Below are 23,263 nucleotides of genomic sequence, written 5' to 3' on the forward strand. Positions count from 1 at the left end.
GAGAAGGAACCATAAGCTCCAACTGTGAACAGTGTTGATTTCACTGTAGCTTCAGTACTAGAAGCCTATTTCATTTTGTTTCTAAGTTCCTTATTATTTCTCCCGTCAGTGCCACTTCCAAGCTATTCAGCAACAGATACTGGCACATTTTCAGCCAGGGACTGTTATTACAGGAAGGATTGCCCATGTAGACAGACAGAGTGACGTCCCCATGCTCAATCTGCCGCATGCCTGGGAAGCGTACCAAGGTCCTCAACTCTCAATCTTGTGCTTAAATCACAAGATACATCCCCTTCTTCCACAATACTCAAAAGCACGGCTACAGCTTGCAAATCCCTAATTGCTAGAAATAACATCGTTACTTAAAATCCATGTGGAACAAAATATTTTCCATTATTGCTTTGATGAATCCAGGCATGTGTTTCAAGGCTCCTGCTCTGAAGTCTAATAGCTTCTCCATGCCCTAGTTAGGTCAGACAGGGCCCTATTCATAGCTCATAAATGAGGGGAGGATTTACGATCACCCTGACTGCATGGGACGAGCTGCAGGGAAGGCTCTTTCTGCGGGCAGGCGCGGATCCTTCAGTCCAAATGGCGAGAGGATGTGGGCTGGCCGCCGTTTGTTGCTAACTTTTCTTTTGGCTGCTGTTTCGGAGGTAGTAGTTACCTCAGTGGGTCCTGCTTCCCTAGAAGCAACCCTGGCTGAATGGGGGCACGGGGGTGGGAACCGTCCTTCCCTTCAGAGCAGCTGCCCTCGGGATGGGCTGAGTGAGATCGGATGGGAAAATGCACTTCCACTGGGAAAGGGAGCGATGTCCCCCCTGTGGCTGGCTCTGGGACGGGGCTGTGGGCTCAGGTACAACCAAGCAAGATGTTCGGGGGCTGGAGGGTGCCTGTGACTGATGGAGAGCATCACTAGGGCAATGGCAGAGGGACCCCACGGGGGCTCACATCAGCAACCTTAATTCTGACACATCGTTTTATCTAGTGTTTGATTTTCATCTTGATATTCTCTGAGGTCCTAAAACTCTACGGCTTAAAAATATGTGAAAATTGAAAAACGGAGCCAAAGCGATCTCTCTGCAGATCTGGGAGGACTCTCTCCCACGGCAGGTAGTTGCTGTTTGCCTGCAGGAGCATGGCATGGCCACAGGAGTCGGTCCCTTGTACCCACCAGGAGATGGAGATGGGAACAGACACTGCCACCAGAGCGGTTTCAGCTTCTTAGTATAAATCAGGAACAGTGGAGTCACCTTCTGAGCAAATGCAGGAGGCTACTGGCGTTTTGGTTCCAGTTTTACACCTCTGCTTTCTCAGCTCCCTCCTCTATTATCCCCAGCATCTCTCTCTGCTCCAGCTCCTGCTCACTCCTCCCTTGGACCCCAGGCTCTGCCCTGTTACTACTCTGTGCTCCAGCGACTGCCCTTGCACTTGCCTCCGCTGGAGATTTAAAATCTGTGACTGAAAATTGGAAGGCAAAACCCAAACAGCTGGGATTCATAATAACTCGCATTTCTAAATGAAAAGTGAACTTGAAACCACATTTTTCATACTTAAACGCAGGGCAAAAAGAGCCCTTTTGACTGTTTAAAAACACATTTTGAGTTAATGAGTTTGTTGATATCAACAAACTGGCATTTCTGATGGAAAAAGCCTTGAACAGCTTTAAGACACACATACACAGATGGTTTATATACCATGTAAGGGACTTAACCAAACGAAATCTCCCTAACAGCGAGACAGGGTTTTTACAAATGGCATTAAATGGATGCTCGCTCATCCTTTTACCCTAGATAAGTGTAATGTCTAGTGAAGCGTTCAGCTGAAAAGTCCACCCGAGGAGATCGTGCCTCTCACCCCAGGCCCCATGCCCGGATAGCACAAGCAGAAACAACCTGGAGAGGCAGTGGGGCGACTTTCCTCCAGAGGATGTATTTCTGTGTGACTTCAGTGCAAAGAAATAACATCGTACAGATTAAAGAGAAAATAATGTCGAGTTATTTTCTCCTTGACCAGAATTAGCCACGTTCTCCTGCAGTCAATCTAAATCTGGTCCACATTAACATGGTAAAAGCCCTCTCCCGGAAAAAAAAATAAATTAAAAAATGATGAATGTGATTAGATGAAACAGGGAAGGGAGTTCAGAAGCTAAAGTCTTCGTTATAACAGCACGCAAAAATCGCAGGAGAGAAGAGAAGAGGGAGATGTCAGGAGCTGGCAGCCCTGGGAATGTGCTGCTGAGAAGGGGACAGGGGCGAGAGGTCCCTGCTGAACTGCCGCCTTCTTGTGCTGGAGGCACGGGCTGCGGGGAAGGAAACGCACCTTGCTAGCAGATTCCCTGCGCACTGATCTGCCCTTCAGCACAGGAAACGTATCCCCTAACACCTCATTTCAATGGCTGTCTTTCAACAGCTCCGAAGTTGTATGAAGTCACTAAAATATTTGTAAGCACAGCAAAGGGTGCTTTAAGGCTGTGCGTGAATTCTTTGTTAACGGCTTGTAGGGGAGCTGATTTAATCATAAACCATGTTCATTTAATGATAATAGTTTATGTTCGTGTAGTTTCTTCATCTGAATGGCTACAAAAGGGTCTGGTGAACTATTCATAGGAGATCTTTGTGTTTACACGCACACAGATAAGCACGCAACGCATTGAGAGGCACAGGTTGCAGCCAGCGGTACTTCTTACTAGATATTTTATCTAGTCAAGTCAGGACCTCTGTCATGAAATGGTTTGCACAATATCCGTAATAAGAGATGGCTCTCTGTCCTTATAGCTTTACCGTACCGGCTAGCAGAAGTGGCTGCTGTTGCCCCATTTCCCAGACTTCCAGCCACACCGATGGCCACTTACTGGTCCCACAGCAGCGCTGGGAACCCAAACACCCACAGCTCCACCAGCACTGTGCTGCGAAGCTCTGCACCTCTCAGTTTTTATCGCTTTTATCATTTAATGTTGGAGCCTGCTGCTTACAAATCACATAACTTTGTAGTCTGTTGTACAATTGATAGATTGTGGCTAATTACCCAAACGCTGCTCTCAGAAAACACGTAGAAACTTTATGCCTCTGAGCACTTTAATCTCAATTATTGGTTGAAATTGGCCAAGGTATTCACAGGTTTCAGAGGGAACTGACAGATACACACCTACATGAATGCAGAATTTAATGATACAAATCCTTTTTTCTTCAGAAAGCAGCCTAACAACTGTTTAACTGCCCAGACAAAAAAGCCCAGATGCTGCTATAATTACATTTGCAGGAGACTACATCAGAGCAGGTTAGTTATTTCACCCAACAGCTGAAATAAATGCCCAGCAAAGAGGGGATTTTTTTATTTCTCTTTGTGTATTCTGGTCTGGAAGATCTGGTTGATTTTACCAGTCTTTGAAAGCAAAGGTGTGAGAGAGAGCTTGCGAAACTTACTCTCACGTAAGTATGGGAATGGAGGTTGTTGGTAGGTTGTTGAGTGCCTGACTCAGCTGCTGGTTTCCTCCCAGGAGCCCCGATTGCTGCTTTCTTTGCAGGTAGTTGAGTGCACTGGTTAAAAAAAATGTATTAAAACTTCGGAGGCATCAACTACTGGCTTCTGCCAATGACTTACTGCATGACCTGGTGAAGTTACTTAGCAGCGCTCTGTAAAAGAGAGGTGGTCCTACCTCTCAATGCACAAAAAGCTCTGTGAGCCTCTTACCAACAGCTAAATATTTTCCTCTATTATTTTTTTCTTTTTTTATTTGATATTACACAAGAGCTAGGTTTTGCATCTCATGTTAGAAAAATAACTAAGTCAAAAGAAAGTGGAGGCTCTTGGGTTTTTCTGCTTGGGGTTTGTTACAGCAGGTGGTCTCCAAAAGGTTTCGCATTCCTGGTGGTCTCGGAATAGGGCTGTAAAGTCAAACTTCTGGTCTCATTATAGGACTTTTTTGCCGAATGTAGGACTTGGCCTGAATCCCACTACTCACTCAACGCAGAGTGACCCCGCTGGGCGAATTTCAGTAGCAATCATCCAAGTTAATGGCTATGAGATGTGTTGCTTGACCTTAATATTGCCTAATACAGGGATTTTCGTGGACTGGGAGCAAGCTTGTACAGAATTTGAAATCAATAAACAAAGGAGGCTGCTGCTAATTAGCATTAAAAATAAGAGAGACAGAGTAAATATTCAGACCTCCGTGCAGCCAGGCATTTTGTTCATGAAATCCTCGTACTGCCAGTCTGAGCCTAACTGGGAACAGATCGCGGGCCCAGTAAAGGTACGGAGGGCAGCTCCATTCTGCAGAAGCAACCCAGGGATGGGTGCAAAGGACACCCTCGCACAAGGATTTGAGGATATCGGTCTGGGAGTGCTCGGGGGGGAGCTTTAAAACAAAGCCAGTCCCACCACAAGCTTTCGCAGGAACGGTGTCGCCTGCACTGCACGGATGCTGGGAGGACACGGAGTTTCAGTGCTTGGCACCACTCCACAGGGTTTCGGGAGAATGAAATGACACAGTGCCCTCAATTCTCGCAGCTGGAGGCGGGCTGGGCAGCCGGCGCTGCTGGGAGATGCTGGGAGAGACTGGGAGAGACTGGAGATGATGCCGGGCAGTGCTACAGCCATGACCCCACGCCAGCCTGAAGGTTATCATGCAGTGCTCTGGGGCTGGTGGCACTGGGGACACACACACGGGGGGACAGTAACATTTCCTTTTGGCCAGATGTTATTACCACTGTCAGCTTAACCGGTGTGCCCTGGGTGCTGCTGCCAGGTGTGTGCAGGGCTCGCACAACGTGGGCTTGTTCTCCCCAGCCCCTGGGCACTGCTGGAACCAAAATGTGATGCCGGCCACTGCAAGGGGGCGTGAGAAAAGCTCAGAGCCTCGCTAACCGTCTCCAAACTGAGGACGGCTCTGTCTGTTCTGTCTGAAACGAAAACCACTTGGAAGCAAGCTTTTGTGGCTGTCTCCCAAAGGATTTCTGCGGCTTCCTAGAGCGACAGCCATCGCCTGTCTCCTTGGGGCTGCGGGCATCACACTTTCTGTGGCATTTCTGCGGGCATGCCTCCCCCTGGACGGGCACGTGTTGTGTCACCAGCGGCGGATGCCTCACCTGATGATGCCAGTTCGGCACAGGACAAACACTCCCAGGGTACCCGAAATGTCCTCCTGCCCGCCTGCCCTTGAGTACAGCTGCACAGAGCATTTGTCAGATGTAGCAGTTTCACGTACCTCAATGGCTAAACCTTTCACTGGGGAAAATCATGACCAGTGCTAGGAATATCAGGTAGAAGTTGTGACGACCTAAAACTGATTTGAAAAGGACTTTATCCAACGATTTCTGTGATGCTGTAGATTTGCCATAGATACTGCAGTACTGCCATAAACTTTAAGTGACCATGTGTCCTCTCCCAGGCCCTTACTTTCACAACTTCAGTGGGATCCTCACATCTCCCTATACTTCAGAATAGCTTCACCGTGGTACAAACAAAAAAAAATACTCCTGTTGGTATGCGTCATTTTGCTTGTGACTGCCAGTGTTATCCAGAGAGCGAAGCCCCCCGGACACTCACACTCAGCAGTGACAAGTTCATCTCCCTCTCTGGTATGACTTAGCCTTTTGGCTCATCAACACCCTACCCTTCCGCAGGTTCCCAGCAAGAAAGCCACCGAGAGACTTTTCGACTGTGAACAGCTTCTCCTGCTGGCACTACACACAGCCAAGTGCTGCCAGATTGGGAAAGAGCATCAGGTCCCCCCAGGGCTGGCGGGAGTTTGCTCAGTGGCCCAGTTAACTGATAGCTCACTGATGCGGAAAATGGAGCATATTTGTTTCTTGGTGACCTCAACCAAGTCAACTCCATACCTTGTGCCTCTGTCTTCCTATTTGAAAAACCAGGATAACCATCAGGATGTCCTTTGTAAATCACCCTGAAGACTACCGATGAAAAGGCTTGGTAAGAGATAGATAGTAGTATTATCATACTCCTCATCGTCTCTTGTCAGTCCATTCATCATCTTCCCTTTCCTCTCAGTGCCTCCCAGCACTGCAGGCTTCACCCACATCAAAAGACATTACGCACAGCAGCTCAGCTGCTTGGGCGTTGACATGAAGGGAGGCTACGCCAATGCTGTTCCAGGGTGCCCGTCCTTCTCCCGCTCCAGTGGCTTGCGCTCCCCGAGGCTGGTACCAACCCCACGTACTGCCAATGATGCTGGGATGCTGACGAGGTCAGCCCCATCCTCTCCTTGCTTTGCTCAGGTGTGTTAGACACAAAATCACATCCCATGAAACAGCGATTTCTTGGGGTCAGGGGAGTCTCCTCTGTGCCACGAAGCACCCCAAAATATCACAAGGATTGACTTACCACTGCGTCAAGGAACCTAATGCAGCACTCGAGCTCGGGTCGAGTTTCACAGAACTGCCGAAAGAGAAGCCTTCCAATCGGCTGCTTTTCGCATATGCTGCAGTAATCTCTCTCTAGAGGCAATAAAAAGAAGAGAAGCATGAAAGTTAGAAGAGTTTTGCCTTTTGGGTTGGTTAGGAGTTTAAAGCGTTGCAAATGAGTGCAGAACTACGACCCCAAATCAGAACTGCTGCTTTCTCCCCGCCACCACATTTCGGGTATCCCAATACAAACATAATTAATGGCTTTAAGACTCACACAAGAGAGGCTCAGTTTTACAGGGCTGATGTTGGTAAGAGTCCCGCAAAAGCCATTGAGCTATTATGAAAAAATAAATTCACATTTTTCTGTGGTGGAAATATATGCACTCTGCAAAGGTACGGCTCAGACATTGTGGGAATGTGGGGAGCAAATTACAACTCCTTGAATTGTGAGTCATACATTAAAGGGTAGAGAAAGTTGGAATTTGTGGAGACCTTCCTGGATGCTTCCTAGATATACAGCGAAGTGCCCCTAGTCTCTTGAAATGCTCAACCCACTCTCTGCTAAACAATTATTGCAAATTATGTCTTTTCAAAGGTTTCAAAATTTCTATTTACTCGCTGAGCATTAACGAATGGATGGAGCATATGGCATCTAGCTGGTTTCAGTTTCACACCGCACTCCTTTACAGAACTGTATTTCCCCTTAAACGCCATGTTTAAATGCCTTTCCTCTGTGCTGGTGCATCCAGAACCATCACCCCCAGTAAAGCAAAAGGGCCTTTACCCATCACAGTGACTACCTGCAGGAAAACAGGGAGAGCAGGCATCGTTAACTGGCATTGCACCAGTACAAATGCCAAGGACTTTGGATATTTTTCTGGTGAGAGCAGCAGATCCCCCAGCCTGTTTGGAGCAGCAGTACTCGCTCGAGACACGTTATTCCTCTAGAAGCACACACATGTCAAACAACATACTGTGTTTCCTTGAGCGTTCCTCTCACCACCCTCCTCGTTGCCATATGGCACTTGCTGTTATTATGGAAACAACCGGCTTCTAAACACATAACATAGCACTGCAAACAGACATACGAAACCCACACAAGTTGTCAGTGCCTTGGTTACTTCTCTCTCAGGCCTGGAGTTGCTCCTGCAATGTCTTTTATTCCCCCTTCGCTTTGTCCCCCTTCGGCTCCATCCACTCCAAGGAGAACATCTGCAGGCACAGGGCTCGCTTTTGCTATGGAGGCACCCAGCTTGCTCATCACAGGTCATAGTCTGGGGACCACGTCCTGCAAAGGCAGGACATCCCTCCTGAATGGAAAATGCAGTACGAGATGTTGGACTTGCTGACCTGTAGCTGGGTGGCAGGTGAGCAGGAGCATCCAAGGCTGCCTCTTGCAAGAGGAAGGAGGGTGCTTGCCCAGGGCTGCGCCTCTGTGCAGGTATGGCTGTACTTCAGGAACCGGCCCCTGAAGCACCTACAGGGTGGTCACTGGAGACACGGGCTGGGGCTAGCTGGACTGTGCTTTTAATTTAGTATGGTCCTGCTCTGGTTCGGTCTCCTGAAGCAGTCTGGAACAATGGGGCACAGAGTCTAGTTGGAGGTCTTTTTCTGTAAGAAGATGACTGAGGGGGGATCTTAGCAATGCTTATAAATACTTAAAGCATGGGTGTCAGGAGGATGGGGCCAGGCTCTTTTCAGTGGTGCCCAGCAACAGGACAAGCTGTAGTGGGCACAAACTTGAGCATAGGAAGTTCCACCTAAACATGCGGAGGAACTTCTTTACTTTGAGAGCCCTGGCACAGGCAGCCCAGAGAGGTGGTGGAGTCTCCGTCTCTGGAGACACTCAAAACCCACCTGGACGTGTTCCTGTGCCACCTGCTCTGGGTGACCCTGCTCTGGCAGGGAGGTTGGATTAGATAATCTCCAGAGGTCCCTTCCAACCCCTGTCATTCTGTGATTCTGTGATTCTGTGGATGGTACTGCCGGTCTGTTTTGGATCCCTCAATCTATCCAGAAGATTGCAGTGCTTTGATACCCTCTAGCAAATAAAACTGGATCAGAATCACTGACTAAATCCTAATTTGACCTATCTAACTATCAGCAGCAAGCCCACGGCACTGGTTTGTTTGCCTGAGCTGGAGCCTTCAGCATGGAACATCCCGACACAGACACGTATGGCGAGAAAGCCAGCGGGCTCGTTTGGACGCTGAGCAGCCTTGGGGTGTCCTTGCGAGTCGTACAAGCTTGTGCCATTTGACCAAGTCGCTTTTTTAGTGGGAAGGTAACTGCTGAAGGAATGTGCAGGCATGCACGGCGCTAAGGTAAGGGAAGGAGTTTGGTAAGTGCCTGAGCAGACCAAAACCGCAACTCACAATGTCCCAGAGCCTGGCACAAAGTCAGAGGCTGCGCAGCTCAGGTGAGCTCTCTCGGCAGGTCTGGAGGTTGAAGTACATCTGCCTGATGCTGTTTTCTGCTACCTTGAATAACAACTCTTATGAAGGCATGAATAAAATATACACCCTGGATATCAGTAGCACACAGCTTGCCTGATCGCAATTGCAAATTCAGTCCCTCCAGAAGCCCAAACCCACCGCAATCTCCTCATGTTAAACAAGCAGTGCAAAAATTGCGACTGTCTGAATTTGTAACAGAATAAAACTCAAAGAACAAATACATTAATCAGCCACTTTGCCCTATATTTTCTCTTGTACAGCGCTATTTGACGCACAGTGGCAATGCTTGTTGTACAAAATGCAGTTAGTTTATCAAAGTTGCTATGATATGGTGACACTCACTGTAGCAGAGGATGCTCTTCTAACAAAAGGGCTAGTGATATCAGCTAAATAAGTGTGCAAATAACACATCCAAGAACTGTACTTTATAGCACAGCAGGAAAAGCAAACAAGCAGCTAAACACTATTACATATGTGGATAAATAAAACATAAAGCAGACATGAGCACAGACTTCCTCCTACAGTGCATAACTTGGCCAACACGTGAGAAAGGGGGACCCATTCGTAATGAGGAAAAAGGAAATACCAAAAATAATCTCTGAAAACACAAGAGCCAGAGCAGTCCCCTGGAGCCATCCCCTCCTCGGTCATGTTCATTTAAGTGCTGGATATACCAATACAGACGATAAATACATGATGCAACTGCTTTCGTTCCTTGTAGGTGACACAAAATATTTTCTTAGGCCCTGATCTTGCCGTTGGCCTCACTAAGTCAGCTAAAGGAGTCTGCTCTCAACTAATTCTTGGGATGCATGGGCGCTGGAGTGGACTAAGAAGCTAAAGCAGAAAAAAGGAGTGCATAGTTTTATTATAGTAAGGAAAGAAGGAAAGCAGAAGTGTTTTAACAGCGTGCTGTGCCCCGGAGGCCTGGCTGAAGCACCCTGAGCTGTGCCCAGGAGCTGCTGCACCAGGGGAGGGGATGGAGAACCATGGAACCATGCGGATACCGCAGACAGGGGCTCCCTTGGGCTGGGGCTCATCGTCGTGTCGCTCTCGGTCTGCCTGCCAGTAAAAATATCCATCCAGTTTCAAAAGTTTAAAAAATAGAAAGAATGATTTCCTGAGGAAATGGAAATGTTAAACACTTGGAAGTGAAACCATATGCTTATGATGATGAAGTGTAACTAAAACAGCTCTGAGAGCGGTATCTTTGGTAGTCAGACCCTCCTGCTTCAGCGCAATCCTGTTTAACACCTGCAAAGTCACCCAAAACAGGGGTGAAAAGCTGGGTGGGTCACGGCTCTAGGAAAGCAGTCGCTTCCCGCTGACGCCAAGCTCTTCATTTAGAAAATATGACTGGCAGACAATGTGCTCATGCAAGTGAATATCTTCCTAACATAGTAACGACACAGATTAATATAGAAAAGGTATTATACAAAATGCCATCATAAAGATTCATAAGATAAATAAAGATAAATAACATTTATTCTAAATTCTACTGACTCATTTTCCCTTTACTTCATAGCTTATGTCTTGAAATACTACTTTAAGGAGCACCCAGTACACAGAACCTACCAAAATAGTTACACCTGCATACAGGTAACGCCATCACCATTCAAAGTCTATGGCCAAATTTTTTGCCTGGCAGATACTCTGGTAAGGTTCTGAAAAAGATCTAAGCGCACACCTAGGAAAAACAGTCCTATTAATAACTTTTCGTACTGATCAAAACATGCCATCGATGAAGTGAAAAAAACCAAGGTAATAAAGAAACTTGCTGCTGATAAAATCTCTGATTTCCAAGTAAAAGGGAAAAAAAAAAAAAATTTAATTAGTTAAAATCTCCCTGTACCTTGTGAAGATTTTTTCGTCCTAATTTCCCATTTAAATACTTAGCATTTTTTTACTGGCTCAAAAATATCACCTTAGCAATTTTGGAAACATGGAGACCGGGTCTCCCCTCCTCTTTCCCATTTGCAATATACCCGTGGGTTTCGATGGGTTAGTTGTGAGCTACAAAACTGGGTGACGACTCTTGGTTGAAAACCAGTCTTTTCTGATATCGTTTCATTCAGCGTAAACTGCAGGTGTCTAAGAGAGGCTGCTATGGAAAGCCGTACTTCTGTTTGAAGGGCTACTAATCCAACACCTGCAACCAGCTGGGGAGGTTTCCTCCTGTAGATGTCTGCGGGGCGGGATGAGCTCAGTTTAAATCTCACTTTTCAAGCCTACAAAATATAGGAAAATCTTTTTGGCTTTTTGGTCATTACTGCTGTGGCCAATGATTGCACTTATGTACTATGTATTAAGTAGCATTTTAGTTTTCTTTTTAATATACTGGAATCCCAAGAGAAGATATTTCAAAGAAATGCATTGGAGAATCGCCAAGAAGACATGCACCATGCTGCTGCACAGGAAAATTTGGACTTGGCCTCTGGATCTCTGCTCTCCTTGGCATTAAATCAGCCTGGATTAAAAATGAGTAAGATTCAAATGCAACATAATTCTGCTGCCTAAAAAAAACCCAAAAAACAAAAACGAACCCACGCAAATAAAAAAAAACAAACCTGCTTAACACCTGGAAATACTAAACTGGATGCAGGAAGAATTAATTGTTCTTTCCCTCCTCGTGCTCAATGACCCCAGACAAGAACTCATCTTCCCTTCCCAATATTTTTTTTATTTCAGGTGAATCAAAATCTTTCAAACAGATGTTGATCCAAGTCTATTATTTGTCTGCTGCTGTCTTCCTCTAGCCTGCTTTGGTCCAGAACAACAAAAAAGCACACCAAACTCCTGGGAGAAAGCTTTTGAATACAAGGGAACCCTCAGTCCCTATGCTCAAGCTGGACAATAGGGAGCAGAGCAGAGCCAGAAGGGGCTAGTAGTCAGTTCGTAAGACTGTTAGCACACCAAAAAGTAAAACTTTCTTTTTCCAAGCGGTTGAGGCCTGTCAAAGCAATTCCCACCAGCCCTCCAGCCCTGAGATGGATGGAAACTTCACCTGGAGATGTCCCACAATCGCACACACTTCATCCTCCTCATTCAACCTCAGGGGAGATGCTGCTAAAAGAGATCCAAACCACCCCAGCCCAAATCTAAATCCATTTCTGGTTGTTTTGCCCATCTCTGCTTCCTACATGTAAGCTCTCTTACAGGGGCACACAATGAAAAAGGAGGACAAAAGCAGGAACTAAAAGCAAGATTAAAAAATATGCCACATGACTGAATTAAACAGACTCTCACAGCCCACTGTACAGTGTGCACTTGTAGCAATTTCCTTCTTTTTGTCAAAAAAAAGACCAAAGCCTTTAAAGTTTACAGATTTTTTTTTTGTGTCCAGTCAAGGTAATAATGGAAAACAAACTGCGTCTTTAAACACTGAATAACCCCATTTAGAGCCATATTAATATAAATACATTTTTAATTTAAAACCAGCAAGTCTAACACTAGTGCTTATAAATATGTCTTATAATTTACTGCTGCTCTTCGCCAGCTGAAAGTGGAATTACCACTGTCTACATATAAACTTAATAAACAGTACACACTAAACTGCCTAGTCTTTGAGGCTTATGAAAGTTGCTTCTTATCAAAGGCTCCTTTGTGGATGCTTTAAAAGGATTTAAATTGCTTTGATTGCATTATTAACAGTGTCTGTGTTGCTCTTGTATTTCAGAATAAGCTGGAAAGCTGGAACATTAGCTCTTGCATTCTATAAAAGATGGTTTTCCATCTCTAATAAATACGCTTCAATACAAAAGATAATCCTTACGTTCAAAAGTAAGATCCCAAGATTGGCTGCATCAAGGCTTCTGCAGACCCACTTATTACCTTCTGATTTTTTGATGGCCTTCAGAACTGGAGATGTCACGGTCAGTCAGAGCTTCCTAAACTTTGCTGGGAACCCATGTACTTGCAGTGAAAAACATATCAGGTTTCTTTCTTTGAGAAAATCAAAATATGGGCCCATTTCTGATGAAGAAACACAGATATTGCTGTTTAAACTGTAGAACTGCGCCCAAGCGCATGTACAGTAAGGTAGTGAGGGATCTCCTTTTCATGGGAATGTTGCAGGAATGGGGGAAGCAACAGAAGGGAAGATTCTTGTCATTTTTGTCTAGTTTTTTCTGGGTTTTTGGGTTTCTTTGGTGTGAGGTTTTGGTTCTTTTTGTTTTGTTTTGTTTTTTTGAATATGGAAACCTGTTGGTGAAAAGCTGAGGACTCTCCATCTGCCCTGTCTCCAGCAATGCATTTAGAAGGTGAGGCAAGCCAGATGGTCAGAGAATACAAGACAGGAATAAAAATGCCTTTTTTCAGTTCATGCAAAAATTCCCAGGAACTGTGGCAGTAAGTCACGTTATAAAAGCCCAACACAAGCAGCTTGGCTCCCGTGGGAGTTCAGTTACCAGTACAACTAATATTCTGCGTCCTGCAGACCTCAGTGGCATGCTGTATTTAGAAAATGGGGCTAATGGTACTGCCCTACCTCAAAGCAGCGTGGCCAGAATAAGTATATCAAAGCGTGTGAGCCCAGAGTGCTACCGGATAGCCCTGTGTCTCCTTGCTATTTACTTGCAATGCAAACCCCCGGAGTGGAAATTTAGTCCGAGAGAGCACAGCAGAGTCTTTTTATACATTAACCACTATACTGCTCCATAACTTCACCTGGCACTTCACAGAGATTAAAAATGACGACGGAGCCCCTGTCTTGGAGAGTGTTGATCTTGGCAGGGCCAGAGCTGCGCAGGTGCAGGACAGAAACTCTGAAGCCAAGGGCTGTGATGAAGCTGTGTTGCTGGTGGCAAAAGCACACTCCCTCTAACAATAAATATTTCATCTGCTTTCTTTATTTTTAATAAAATACGGAAATTGTTACTACTTATGACAGGATAATGGCTTGATAGATTCCTTATTTCAAACAGCAGCTCGTCCCGCTCTGCGGTTAAAACCAGCACTTCATCGCTGTAGAACACTCTAGACCTTACACATGAAGCCCCAGGGAAGAACACATTTTTTGGCCTTGGTTGATTTTTTTCCCCTTAAATTTAAGTTTTTCTACAAAAAAGACTTGGAGACTCTCATCTATGCTGTTACAGGGAAGGTTGCTTTGGCACTGGCTATCCACGTTTAATTAATTAAAAATACAAATGCAATCAAGCTTACTTGAGACAATGGAATTACTCCAAACTGGTTTTAAGTCCTGCCAACTTAATTTTCTCTGCTTGTCAGCTGTCTTTTTTAAAACAAACAAAATTGAATCTCCTGATCATCGAACATCTAATGTAATTATTCAGACGCAGACAGTGTTTGCTTTGTATAACTTTCCTTATTTCCACTCTTTTCATGGTATTACGCTACAGGGATAAACTCCACACATCACAGCAGCATTACACTGAAGATGGAAACAGTCCAAACCTTAGAGTTGGACCAATATGTAAAAAATGTTTGGAGAATATTGTAGCAAATTCGCAGTTAAATACACTCCGGTGATATATATGGATCTTCTCATTTGTTTTTTGAAAGCAGCTGTATTGAAGCTTTGCTCATGGAATTTTATTTGAAAGTCAAATCCCACAAACAGTTGCATAAATATGTTTGTACGAGTACTTGAACCAGAACCCTTATGTGGCTTTGTTGATTTTGGACAAAGATTTTGGCAGGAGTGATAACAACCCACCCACCCTTTTTGTAGCTGCAGCAGGAGGATCAAACGAGATCCTGTGAGCTCAATATAGTCACCGCACAGAAAAACACGAGTGGGGTCCGGAGCCTGGGGAGGGACCCTCAGCTGTCTCAGGGGAGGCATTTGGTCATCCAGCCTTGTGCCAGGAGCACGGTCAAATGGCAAAGAGCAAATGCTCTGCCCTGAGACCAGGCTGTTCGCCAGTGGAAGACAAATTCTCATCCTAACAAAATCTGAGTTACTCTGCCGAGTTATTCCAGCCCTCCTCCAACAATTCTGGTATCTTCTAAAAATTACTCATTCAGGCAACTGCATCCTTTCCACGTGGGTCACTGATCGAGCCCAGAGTTCAAACGCGGACTGCAGATACTGCAGGGTCACAAGAAGGTTTAGCTTGAGAAGATGGAACCTGCCATTAATGTTTGAGCCCCTTTAAATCATAGAAGCAAAAATATATATTGTTGCATGAAGTACAGGGTGCAGGGAAAGATGACAAACAATTCTCAAAAATAACGAAGGTGATCTTTAAGCCTGATGAAATGGATGCAGAGATTCCCACCAATTCCAGTGGGTCATCGATCATGCCGAGTTTTCCCACCTGTGTCAAGCACAATTTACATGAATAAAACACTCAGTCTGTCTCTCGGCTCCACAGCCAACATCAGCACGACAGTGGAAAGGCACGCACCATGATTAATCGTCAGGAAATCTGGATTGTGAACGTGCAATGGGAATATTTCAAAACCTTTTTTTTTAACTGAACTTGCCAGGTACCATGTCCTTAAACACATCCTTTCTTTTGCATTTGGCTACCAGTTAGAATAACAGTACAGAGAAAGGGAACAAAAAAGCAAAAAAAAGCAGGGAGATGGACTGACTGACTCATAGACAGACAGATGGACAGGTATGTAACACTTCTGCTAGTTCAAAAATTCAAATGACTAGTAGTAAGCACATGCCCTTGAGTCAATGCCTTTGATGAGGTTTCCTGAGCACAGTGTCTGAACTGTTGTCTTCATGGCTGGTCACAAAGCTATTCAGGGCATGGTGGACCTCCAAACTACTTCATACCGATCACAGAAGATGCACCATCACCAAAATTTCCCAGCACTTGAATGGGGTGTTTGTTCTGCAGCCCCAGGGGAAGGGCTGCCCACACCATAACCGTGACCACCACCCCGACTAGAAAAGGAGTTTGTCTTTATCTCCTTAAATGACTTTCAACAATATCTCTGCGGCAAGGCCAGAGGAATGGAAAAAATCCCTCAAATAAATATGAAAGCTCACCTCAGAAGTGCCCTGGGAAATTCGGGGAACAAACACTTCGTTGTTCTCATTTTGTTCTGCTTTGGATCGGGATGACAGAACTGGATGATTTGTCCTCAAAGAAGGTAGCTACTGAGATATTTTTATTATTTGGACTTTTATGTCCAATCATCTTCAAGATTTTAACTGAAATACCGAACTTATTTTCTGTCTAGTGCTGTTATTTAGACTCCTGCCTGGTGATATTCTGAGTAATACGTGCTGAAAGAAAATTTCAGTAAAAGTTGTAATTTGAATGTTTAAGGTTATGAAATCTACAGAACTGTTGCTGTTGTACATAGCACAAAATAAACATCTCGATTCCAGGAAATTAAAGGAGACATCTTGTGAATCACTTTCTTAAGACGAAAAGACTTCTGCAAAACTACTCTTTGACTCTGAACCAGCCTGGGTAGAAACCGAAGCAGCCGTCAAGACTAAACCTTTACCAGGTCAATAAAATGGCAGAACGCAGACAGCCACCAGCACAGTCACTCTGCGAAGGCATATTTAAGCAACGTGCGTTGCTGACAGGCACATAATAAAACTATTCACAGGGATTACTAACTCTGCATGCCATTCAGTAGTCACTGCAAGTTCTAAACATCCCAGCCATTTTATTAGTAACCTTTAACAAAATACTAGAAGAAGAATAACAAAATACTTTCTTTTTCCTTTCAATTTTTCTCCTGCTGTTTTGAAACCCCACATTTCAAGTACAACAAAACTCCACAATCCTACACTGGTAAGTTATTTTTCTAAGTGTTTGTCAATCACAACCTTCAAAAAATTGCAAAATAACCTCAACCATCAACCTAAATAATCAAAGAGACAATAATAGACTGAAAAAAAAATAATCAATCCTCAGCAGTTTTAAGGGGTATCACTGACCTTTGACAACGCTCCTAAATTACCACTTAACTGGATCTTTGGCCCAAGTACAAGTGGTCTACGGACACTGATTTTGCTTCAGTTTCTATTCACAGGCTGGTTTGAGTGCCTGCTGAACGACAGGCACCTCTGAGTGGGCATGAAGGAGCTGAGCTGCTGAGTAAAATTGATATCAATAGTGGAAAAGAGATTCTAAAGTCATTTAGAAACCCCAAATACACTAAAATGAACTCGTGCAAGAGGGGGATTGCCAACGGAAAGTATTTTTTTCTCCCGCTTGACAGAAGTCTGCCGTACCAAGGATCCCTTCACACTGAATTATTGAGATGAGCGTGGCAGCTGGTGTCCAGACACAAGAACCGTGAACGGTCTTACTCAGGTCTATAAAAAATAATGCAATTTTAGAGAGAACTTCCTCTTCATTCTTATGAAAACTGGTTCGTCATAGGGAAACCAAGTGAGCACTTCCGTAATCTTGAACGTTATTCTAGTATTTGTATTTTTTCAGTTTATGTCTTTTCATTTTTTCTGTCATTTCTTGGTTTAGTTTCACACCGTAATGTGAATAATGTCTCACCCAGACAAAGTGTTTTTTCCCCATAACATTTTGTTTCCTAAATTTCAACACACAACTACTAAATGTTCAGCAGCACAAAATAATGGTGTTCGGACCTGCAAAACAAGAAGCCCAGACTATCACCTCCAAAGCCACTGACAGAATTTCAGCGGACAGAAGACAAAATTAAGAAAAACTTCAACTAGGGTTGCCGACCTCCTAATTCGCGCTATGGTATTTAGACACTGAAAACATATTTATAGATAGACATTTTACTTCTCACTTGGAAGATGATACTTCAACATCCCTTTGTACTATATGTTAGATCTGAAGAAATACATCAATAACTGAGATCCTAATGCATGTCTGAAGTGTTCTCCAGCACCCTTTCAGCCAAGTGCTGACCCACTCAGACACTGCTTCACTCAAGCGTATCAGCAGGAGGCCTGTACACACTGCTTGGTAAAATAAGCAGAGTGTTGAAAAATCCACTGAAATCTAATCCGGTTTTCTCACAAACTTCTATACCAGACTGACAAATGGAAAGGAATAACACTGGTGTGATAAGAGCAGCATCGCAAGCAGATGTCATTAGTCATTTCAGAAACCTGTTCCCAAGTTATTCTGGTCAAGAACGTATAGGAAGGTGGGATGGATCAGGCTAGAAATAAGCATGGGCTTATTTCCACCCGTGGGAACTCTGACAACAGCTCATGCTGCCTTTTATCAGTTGGGTAACACCACCTTCTCTCTGTGTGAAGCATCAGCTCTGTGTCCATAAGTGTGATGTGATGCTCAGAGATAAAGTGCTCTTAGGACCTTTTTCCTGGGGAAAAGGATCACTATGGGGCAGCCACTTAGATTCTGGTTGCCCTTTCAATTCTACCACCAAAGAGAGTAGCCCCCTGTGCTTCCACCTCCACGCTGACCTCCAGAATGGGTAGGGTAGATGCTGTATATGGCTTTTTGGTGCTTGAATGTTTAGAGCAAGCTGTTGCTTCACCAGCTATATTCTGTGGCCCATCTGCATGGCTAGATTGCTCCTGTTACTTCATTAGTGAGTGCAACGGTTGCTAGGAGGAGTTCACAAAATATGGAAGTCAAGATTGCCCTGGGAAATTATACCCTTAGAGATATGCAGATTCTCCTGTAAGAGTGAGATATGGGAATGCTAAGTACAGTGAGCTAGGCTGGAAGAGAACCACCAGCTAAGAGTTAACACCTACGTTCCCAGGACTGAGGTGCACTGTCTTCTGAGTCCTCAGGTGAGCCCAGGAATTGCACAGAAGACAGAGATTTCCTCTTCTGCAGACACATAAAGTGTACTTCTATGAAAGGAAAAGGGAAAAAAGGGATGGAAAAGAAGAGCCACGTGGCTAATGTGAAAGGAAAGCATGTTTGCAATGACATTGAAACATTAGAGACATTGTTCAAGAGCAGTTCATCCTTGCAAAAATATTATCCTCGTCGTGATGCCAAGGTCGGTGAAAGTATGGGCTACTTGCCATGGAAGTGCTGGATATTTAGGCTAGACCTGTCACAGGGCTTATTTACTCTCTGTGCCCAACATTTCAGACACACTCAAGCATAGTGTTCATGTCTTGGCAGGAACTTCTCATTCATGCATTTTCTCCTGGTCCCCTTTGAGGAGTCTTCCTCCTCTGACATTGCAGCAGTTGAAATTTCTTTGCTTGCTGAGAAAACCAACACTGATTAATTTCATCCTACTTGCATGGAAGAGGTAAAGTATGCAGGTCTCTAGCCAGGGACAAGGAAATCCCTGCTGCTTACATGCCGCATTAAATAAGCAGCCCATGGTTGAGGCCATTGGACTTCAACGGTCTTCATTCCACCCGCAGGAAAGCAGCAATTAACCGTAGCAGCATGGGAAGCAAACAGGAAGTAACGCAACACATTCACGTTTGATTAGAGAGGTTTTCCTTTTTTTATAAGACATAATATTCCACAAGGAAGAATTCAGCTGTAGTGTTACATTGACACACCCCAAATTATTAAAGGAACGTGATTGAGGTTGCAAAGTTAAGCCTCAAAACCTAGGAAAAAACTAAATTAATGTTGCCCGTGTATGAATGCCATTCCTCACTGTGTGTGCGTTCTGGTACAGTCTTTAATTACATCACTGCAAACTGTTTTTCCCACAGGACCTTCGCCTCATTCAACGCACAGAACAGACAGTGCTTACTTAATGAGCAGCTATTCAGCATTTTGTTTTCTCCTCTGGTTCAATGTGTGGCCCTAGACTTTATTTACTGCACACCAGTCAGGCCTGCTCTGAAGACAGGGTGATTCATTTCCCCATGGACCTTTCTGTGGTATTCTCCACTGTAGCCTTTGAATACTTCACAAGTATTCATGGATCTATTTTCACACCACCTCTGGGAGACAAAGAGGATGTCATCAGTCCAATTTTACAGATGGGGAACTTAAACATATGAAGATTAAGGTAAAAAATATCCAATGATTGGTGCAACTTGATTTTCTGTGTATTTAACTTTATACGTTATTCTCCCCATTCACAACCAATCTTCCATTTGCTTCAGTTGCAGATGTTACTACTGAGACCCAGAAATCTCAAGGCAGCTACTCAGAAAATGAAAAATGCACAATTAGAGGGCAACTGTGAAAAACTCATTTTAAGTGACTTGCCTGTCACCACATAAGACCTAGTTTGAGCAGAGTGTATCCCTGTCCAATTCCCTGGTGTGTTACTCAATGGCTTTGGCCATGAGACAATTTCCTTTGATGCTGCAAATCCCTATTGAAATTTACCACACACCTTTTACATCATGCAATAAGTGAGTCAGTCATTCTGTCCTCCTTTATTAGACAACACAGTTTCATCCCCAGACTAACTCAGTCTTTTGAACTGACTGCATTAGGGCTCCTGGGGAAGAAAATTAAGTATGTGATATATACAGAGATATGAATTTAAGCTGCATGGGCAGCCTTAATTCAAAATCCATTTTAGGTGCTCATCATTTTACCACACATTTTCTCATGTTTAATTGCCTAAGCTTTTAAGGAACTGGAAAACTGGAGAAAAAAATAAAATTGCTATGGACCAAGAGAGAAGCCCTTGCTCATTAGGAAGAGATGACACAAAAGGCTGGGAACTTTCTACTTGGCAACTTGAAGAATGTTCTTTTATCACAGCTTTTCCTGAACTCTTTCCTAAGTTTCCTTTGAAACAGGAACTCCATCATGTTGACACCCATACTGGTACCCACATCAGCAGAGCTGAAACAGGGGTGTCGCTGTATCCACTTGTGCTGCTGGGAGCTGGGAAAGGAGCTGTAAATTGTGTTAGCTGATCATCCTCTGTTCTAGGATCTCTCTGGACCATGATTCCCGGTTTTTTTCTTTCACCTTCCCTCCCTAACTTCTCGCCATCTTTTCCAGCAGCACTGCTTCTCCATCCTAGTTCCCCTAAGATGAGCAAGTTCCCTCCATTTCTACATTCATCTTGTTATTTCTAGATAATGGGTCCCAAATCTCCCCCCATTTCAGCCCAGGACTTGTCCTACACTAGCAAGATAGTATGCAGCAGTAGCTTGTACTGCTGATATGGATTTACTGGGATATGGATTTACTGCATACTGGCAGCTCTGCAACAGCTCTCCAAGTGGACATCCTTTGGGAGACATCTGCTAAGACTTTGCATCTCAGTCTGAAGTGGCTAGCTTCTTTCACTGGAGGGAAAAGCATTCAGAGATGCACAGGATGGGATCCTTCTCTGAAATGCACACTAGCTGGCCTCTTTCCTTTTTGACTTAGAGGATGTACAGGTAGATGAGTTGCAGCAAAATCCAAAAAAATCCAAAAAATTTGTGAACTCCCTCAGCAATATGCAATGTAACTAACCTCATCTGGAAGTGGAATAAACTGTCTCGCACTTAGCCTGAATATTTAAGGGAATAGCTGTAGTGATGTTAATTCACCAGTGCTCATTCCCTCAGTGGACTGATGCTGCTTTTTCATCTCTCTGATCAATCCTGGCTCCTGCTTTCAGCCTGTTATTTTTTAATTTAAAAAAAAAAAAAGAAAAAAAAAGAAAAAAAAAGAAAAAAAAGAAAAAAAAAGAAAAAATATAGCACAGAAAACATTGGGCATGGAAAATTTCAGTCTACATAACTCTGGCAAAATCTTAATCTTGCAATGTGCAATATTAGGCAACCTTAATAATGGATGGTGCTACCCAGCCCACTAGTAACAGCAACCCTTACTCAGAGGTTTGGCTTTGGGAGGAGCGTCTTTATTATTTATGATGTGTTATGGGGCCAGTTCTGTCCTGCCTGCTGATGTTTTAGGACCTTGACCTGTGAGTAGTCTCACTGAATTCAGAAGGCTTGACTGGAAAATTCAAAGAGGATGCTATATTTGAGGGTTATACGGGAATCAAAACACAAGCAGCTTCTTTTCCAGAGATTTTTTTCAGCCTAAATAGATAAACATAAAACAGCAGAATATGAGGAGAAAGAAGAGAGATTTCATAAGATTTTAGCAATGTTTTGTATAATTTTATGATTCGTAATAATTAAGCATCACTATCAGCTTATCAGTGATTAATATTACCTTCCTTTCCTTGAACTCCGTTGGTTCTTACATTATGCATATTCCACATGAGCTCTCTCTTCTCTCAGTATTTTTGGCACAAACATGAGCCTCTTTGGTAAGGACTCATAAGGTTATGAATGTCTGGACAGCCTGAGTAAAGAAAGGCCATTTGGGGCTGAACCATTGACCACAGCTTTAACTTGCCAGGAAGGATAAAACATAAAATGTAAATTAGGTACTAATAACCCATTTTCCGTCTAAATCCTTGGTACAGATATGCAGCATGAAGTACAGATTATGTTTTGAGAGAGATTTTGGAATAATTTGCAGTTAAAAATATTGTATGGGACCTTGTGTTGTGGCCTCAGAAGAGACTGAATTGTGAGTTGTTACTGCTGCCCTTGAACCCACTTCAGTCAATGGAAAGTTTCATTGGCACCTGGATTTGTTGCTTTGGGTAGCTGCCTAGCTACCAGCAAAACCCAGCACATAATACTGTCACCAGGGAAAGAGGAATGTGCAGTCCAGCAAGCAAGACATGCGTGGAAAAGTACATTTCTCCCAGCATGTTTTGCAATCTCCACGCTATTCCCTCCCCATCTTCCTTTCCACTGATCTCATCTGTGGAGATGAAGTCAAGAAGAAAATGTAGGAAGTAGCACTTGCAGGGCAAGATCATTTTACTGCCTGTTGTATGACCAACAGCAGCCTTAACACAGCTCTGACCCTCTTAATGGGGCCAGCCCCTTGTGAAAAACAGACTTTCAGCTCTGCTGTTTGTCAGTCAAGGCAACTTGAGGTTGGCTGGGTGTGTTTAATTCACATAACGAATTTGGTATTAAAGCCATGGTGTTGCATTCTGCTAGTAACAGCGTGCACTGAACTGACGGGAAACAGTTAGTTACACGTTATGCAAGTTTATGCACAATATTTCTGTTGTGTTGTTTTCAGAAGACATAAAGACATGTTCTTCATGTGTGAGCTGCAGCCTCCAGTTACATTATGTAAGAAGGCTTGAGTCTTCAGTTCCCCGCTTAGAAACCATTGTTCTTGTTCTGTTCGCTGCAACCCAACTATGAGGAAATGATGAGTTTTCCTTTTCTCACCTGGGCCCGGGACTATCTATAAATATAACCTGTGGAACTAGCTTCTTGAATTAATTATGTTCCAGGTAAAAATAAGCCTGAGATATAAAATCGCACGCTCATGTACTTGGCCTTAACGAGAGCTATAACTGCTCCTCCACCCCATGGCACACATCTCTCTTATGTGACACCCAGAATCTTGCTACCTTTCAATAGGTCAGTATGCCTGACATGGCCAATTCAAGCCACCATTCTACAGTTCAGTAATTTCTACCATTCTTTGCACTTAGAAAATAAGATAGCTCAATCAATAGTTTTAAAAATGAAATGTCTGGCGTCGGCTT

At 44.0% G+C, this 23,263-nt stretch overlaps 1 protein-coding gene across 1 annotated transcript in view; it reads right to left on the reverse strand.

Moving 5' to 3' along the window:
- The window catches only part of GRK5 (G protein-coupled receptor kinase 5), a 170,293-nt gene that overhangs the window by 56,163 nt on the left and 90,867 nt on the right, over window positions 1–23,263 (reverse strand). The window contains exon 3 of the mRNA XM_063338271.1: window positions 6,346–6,458. Within this exon, the coding sequence (XP_063194341.1) occupies window positions 6,346–6,458 (113 nt within the window). The remainder of the gene's footprint in view (window positions 1–6,345; window positions 6,459–23,263) is intronic.

This window comes from Chroicocephalus ridibundus, chromosome 6, assembly GCF_963924245.1.
Source record: "Chroicocephalus ridibundus chromosome 6, bChrRid1.1, whole genome shotgun sequence".
In the NCBI taxonomy this organism is placed as follows: domain Eukaryota; kingdom Metazoa; phylum Chordata; class Aves; order Charadriiformes; family Laridae; genus Chroicocephalus; species Chroicocephalus ridibundus.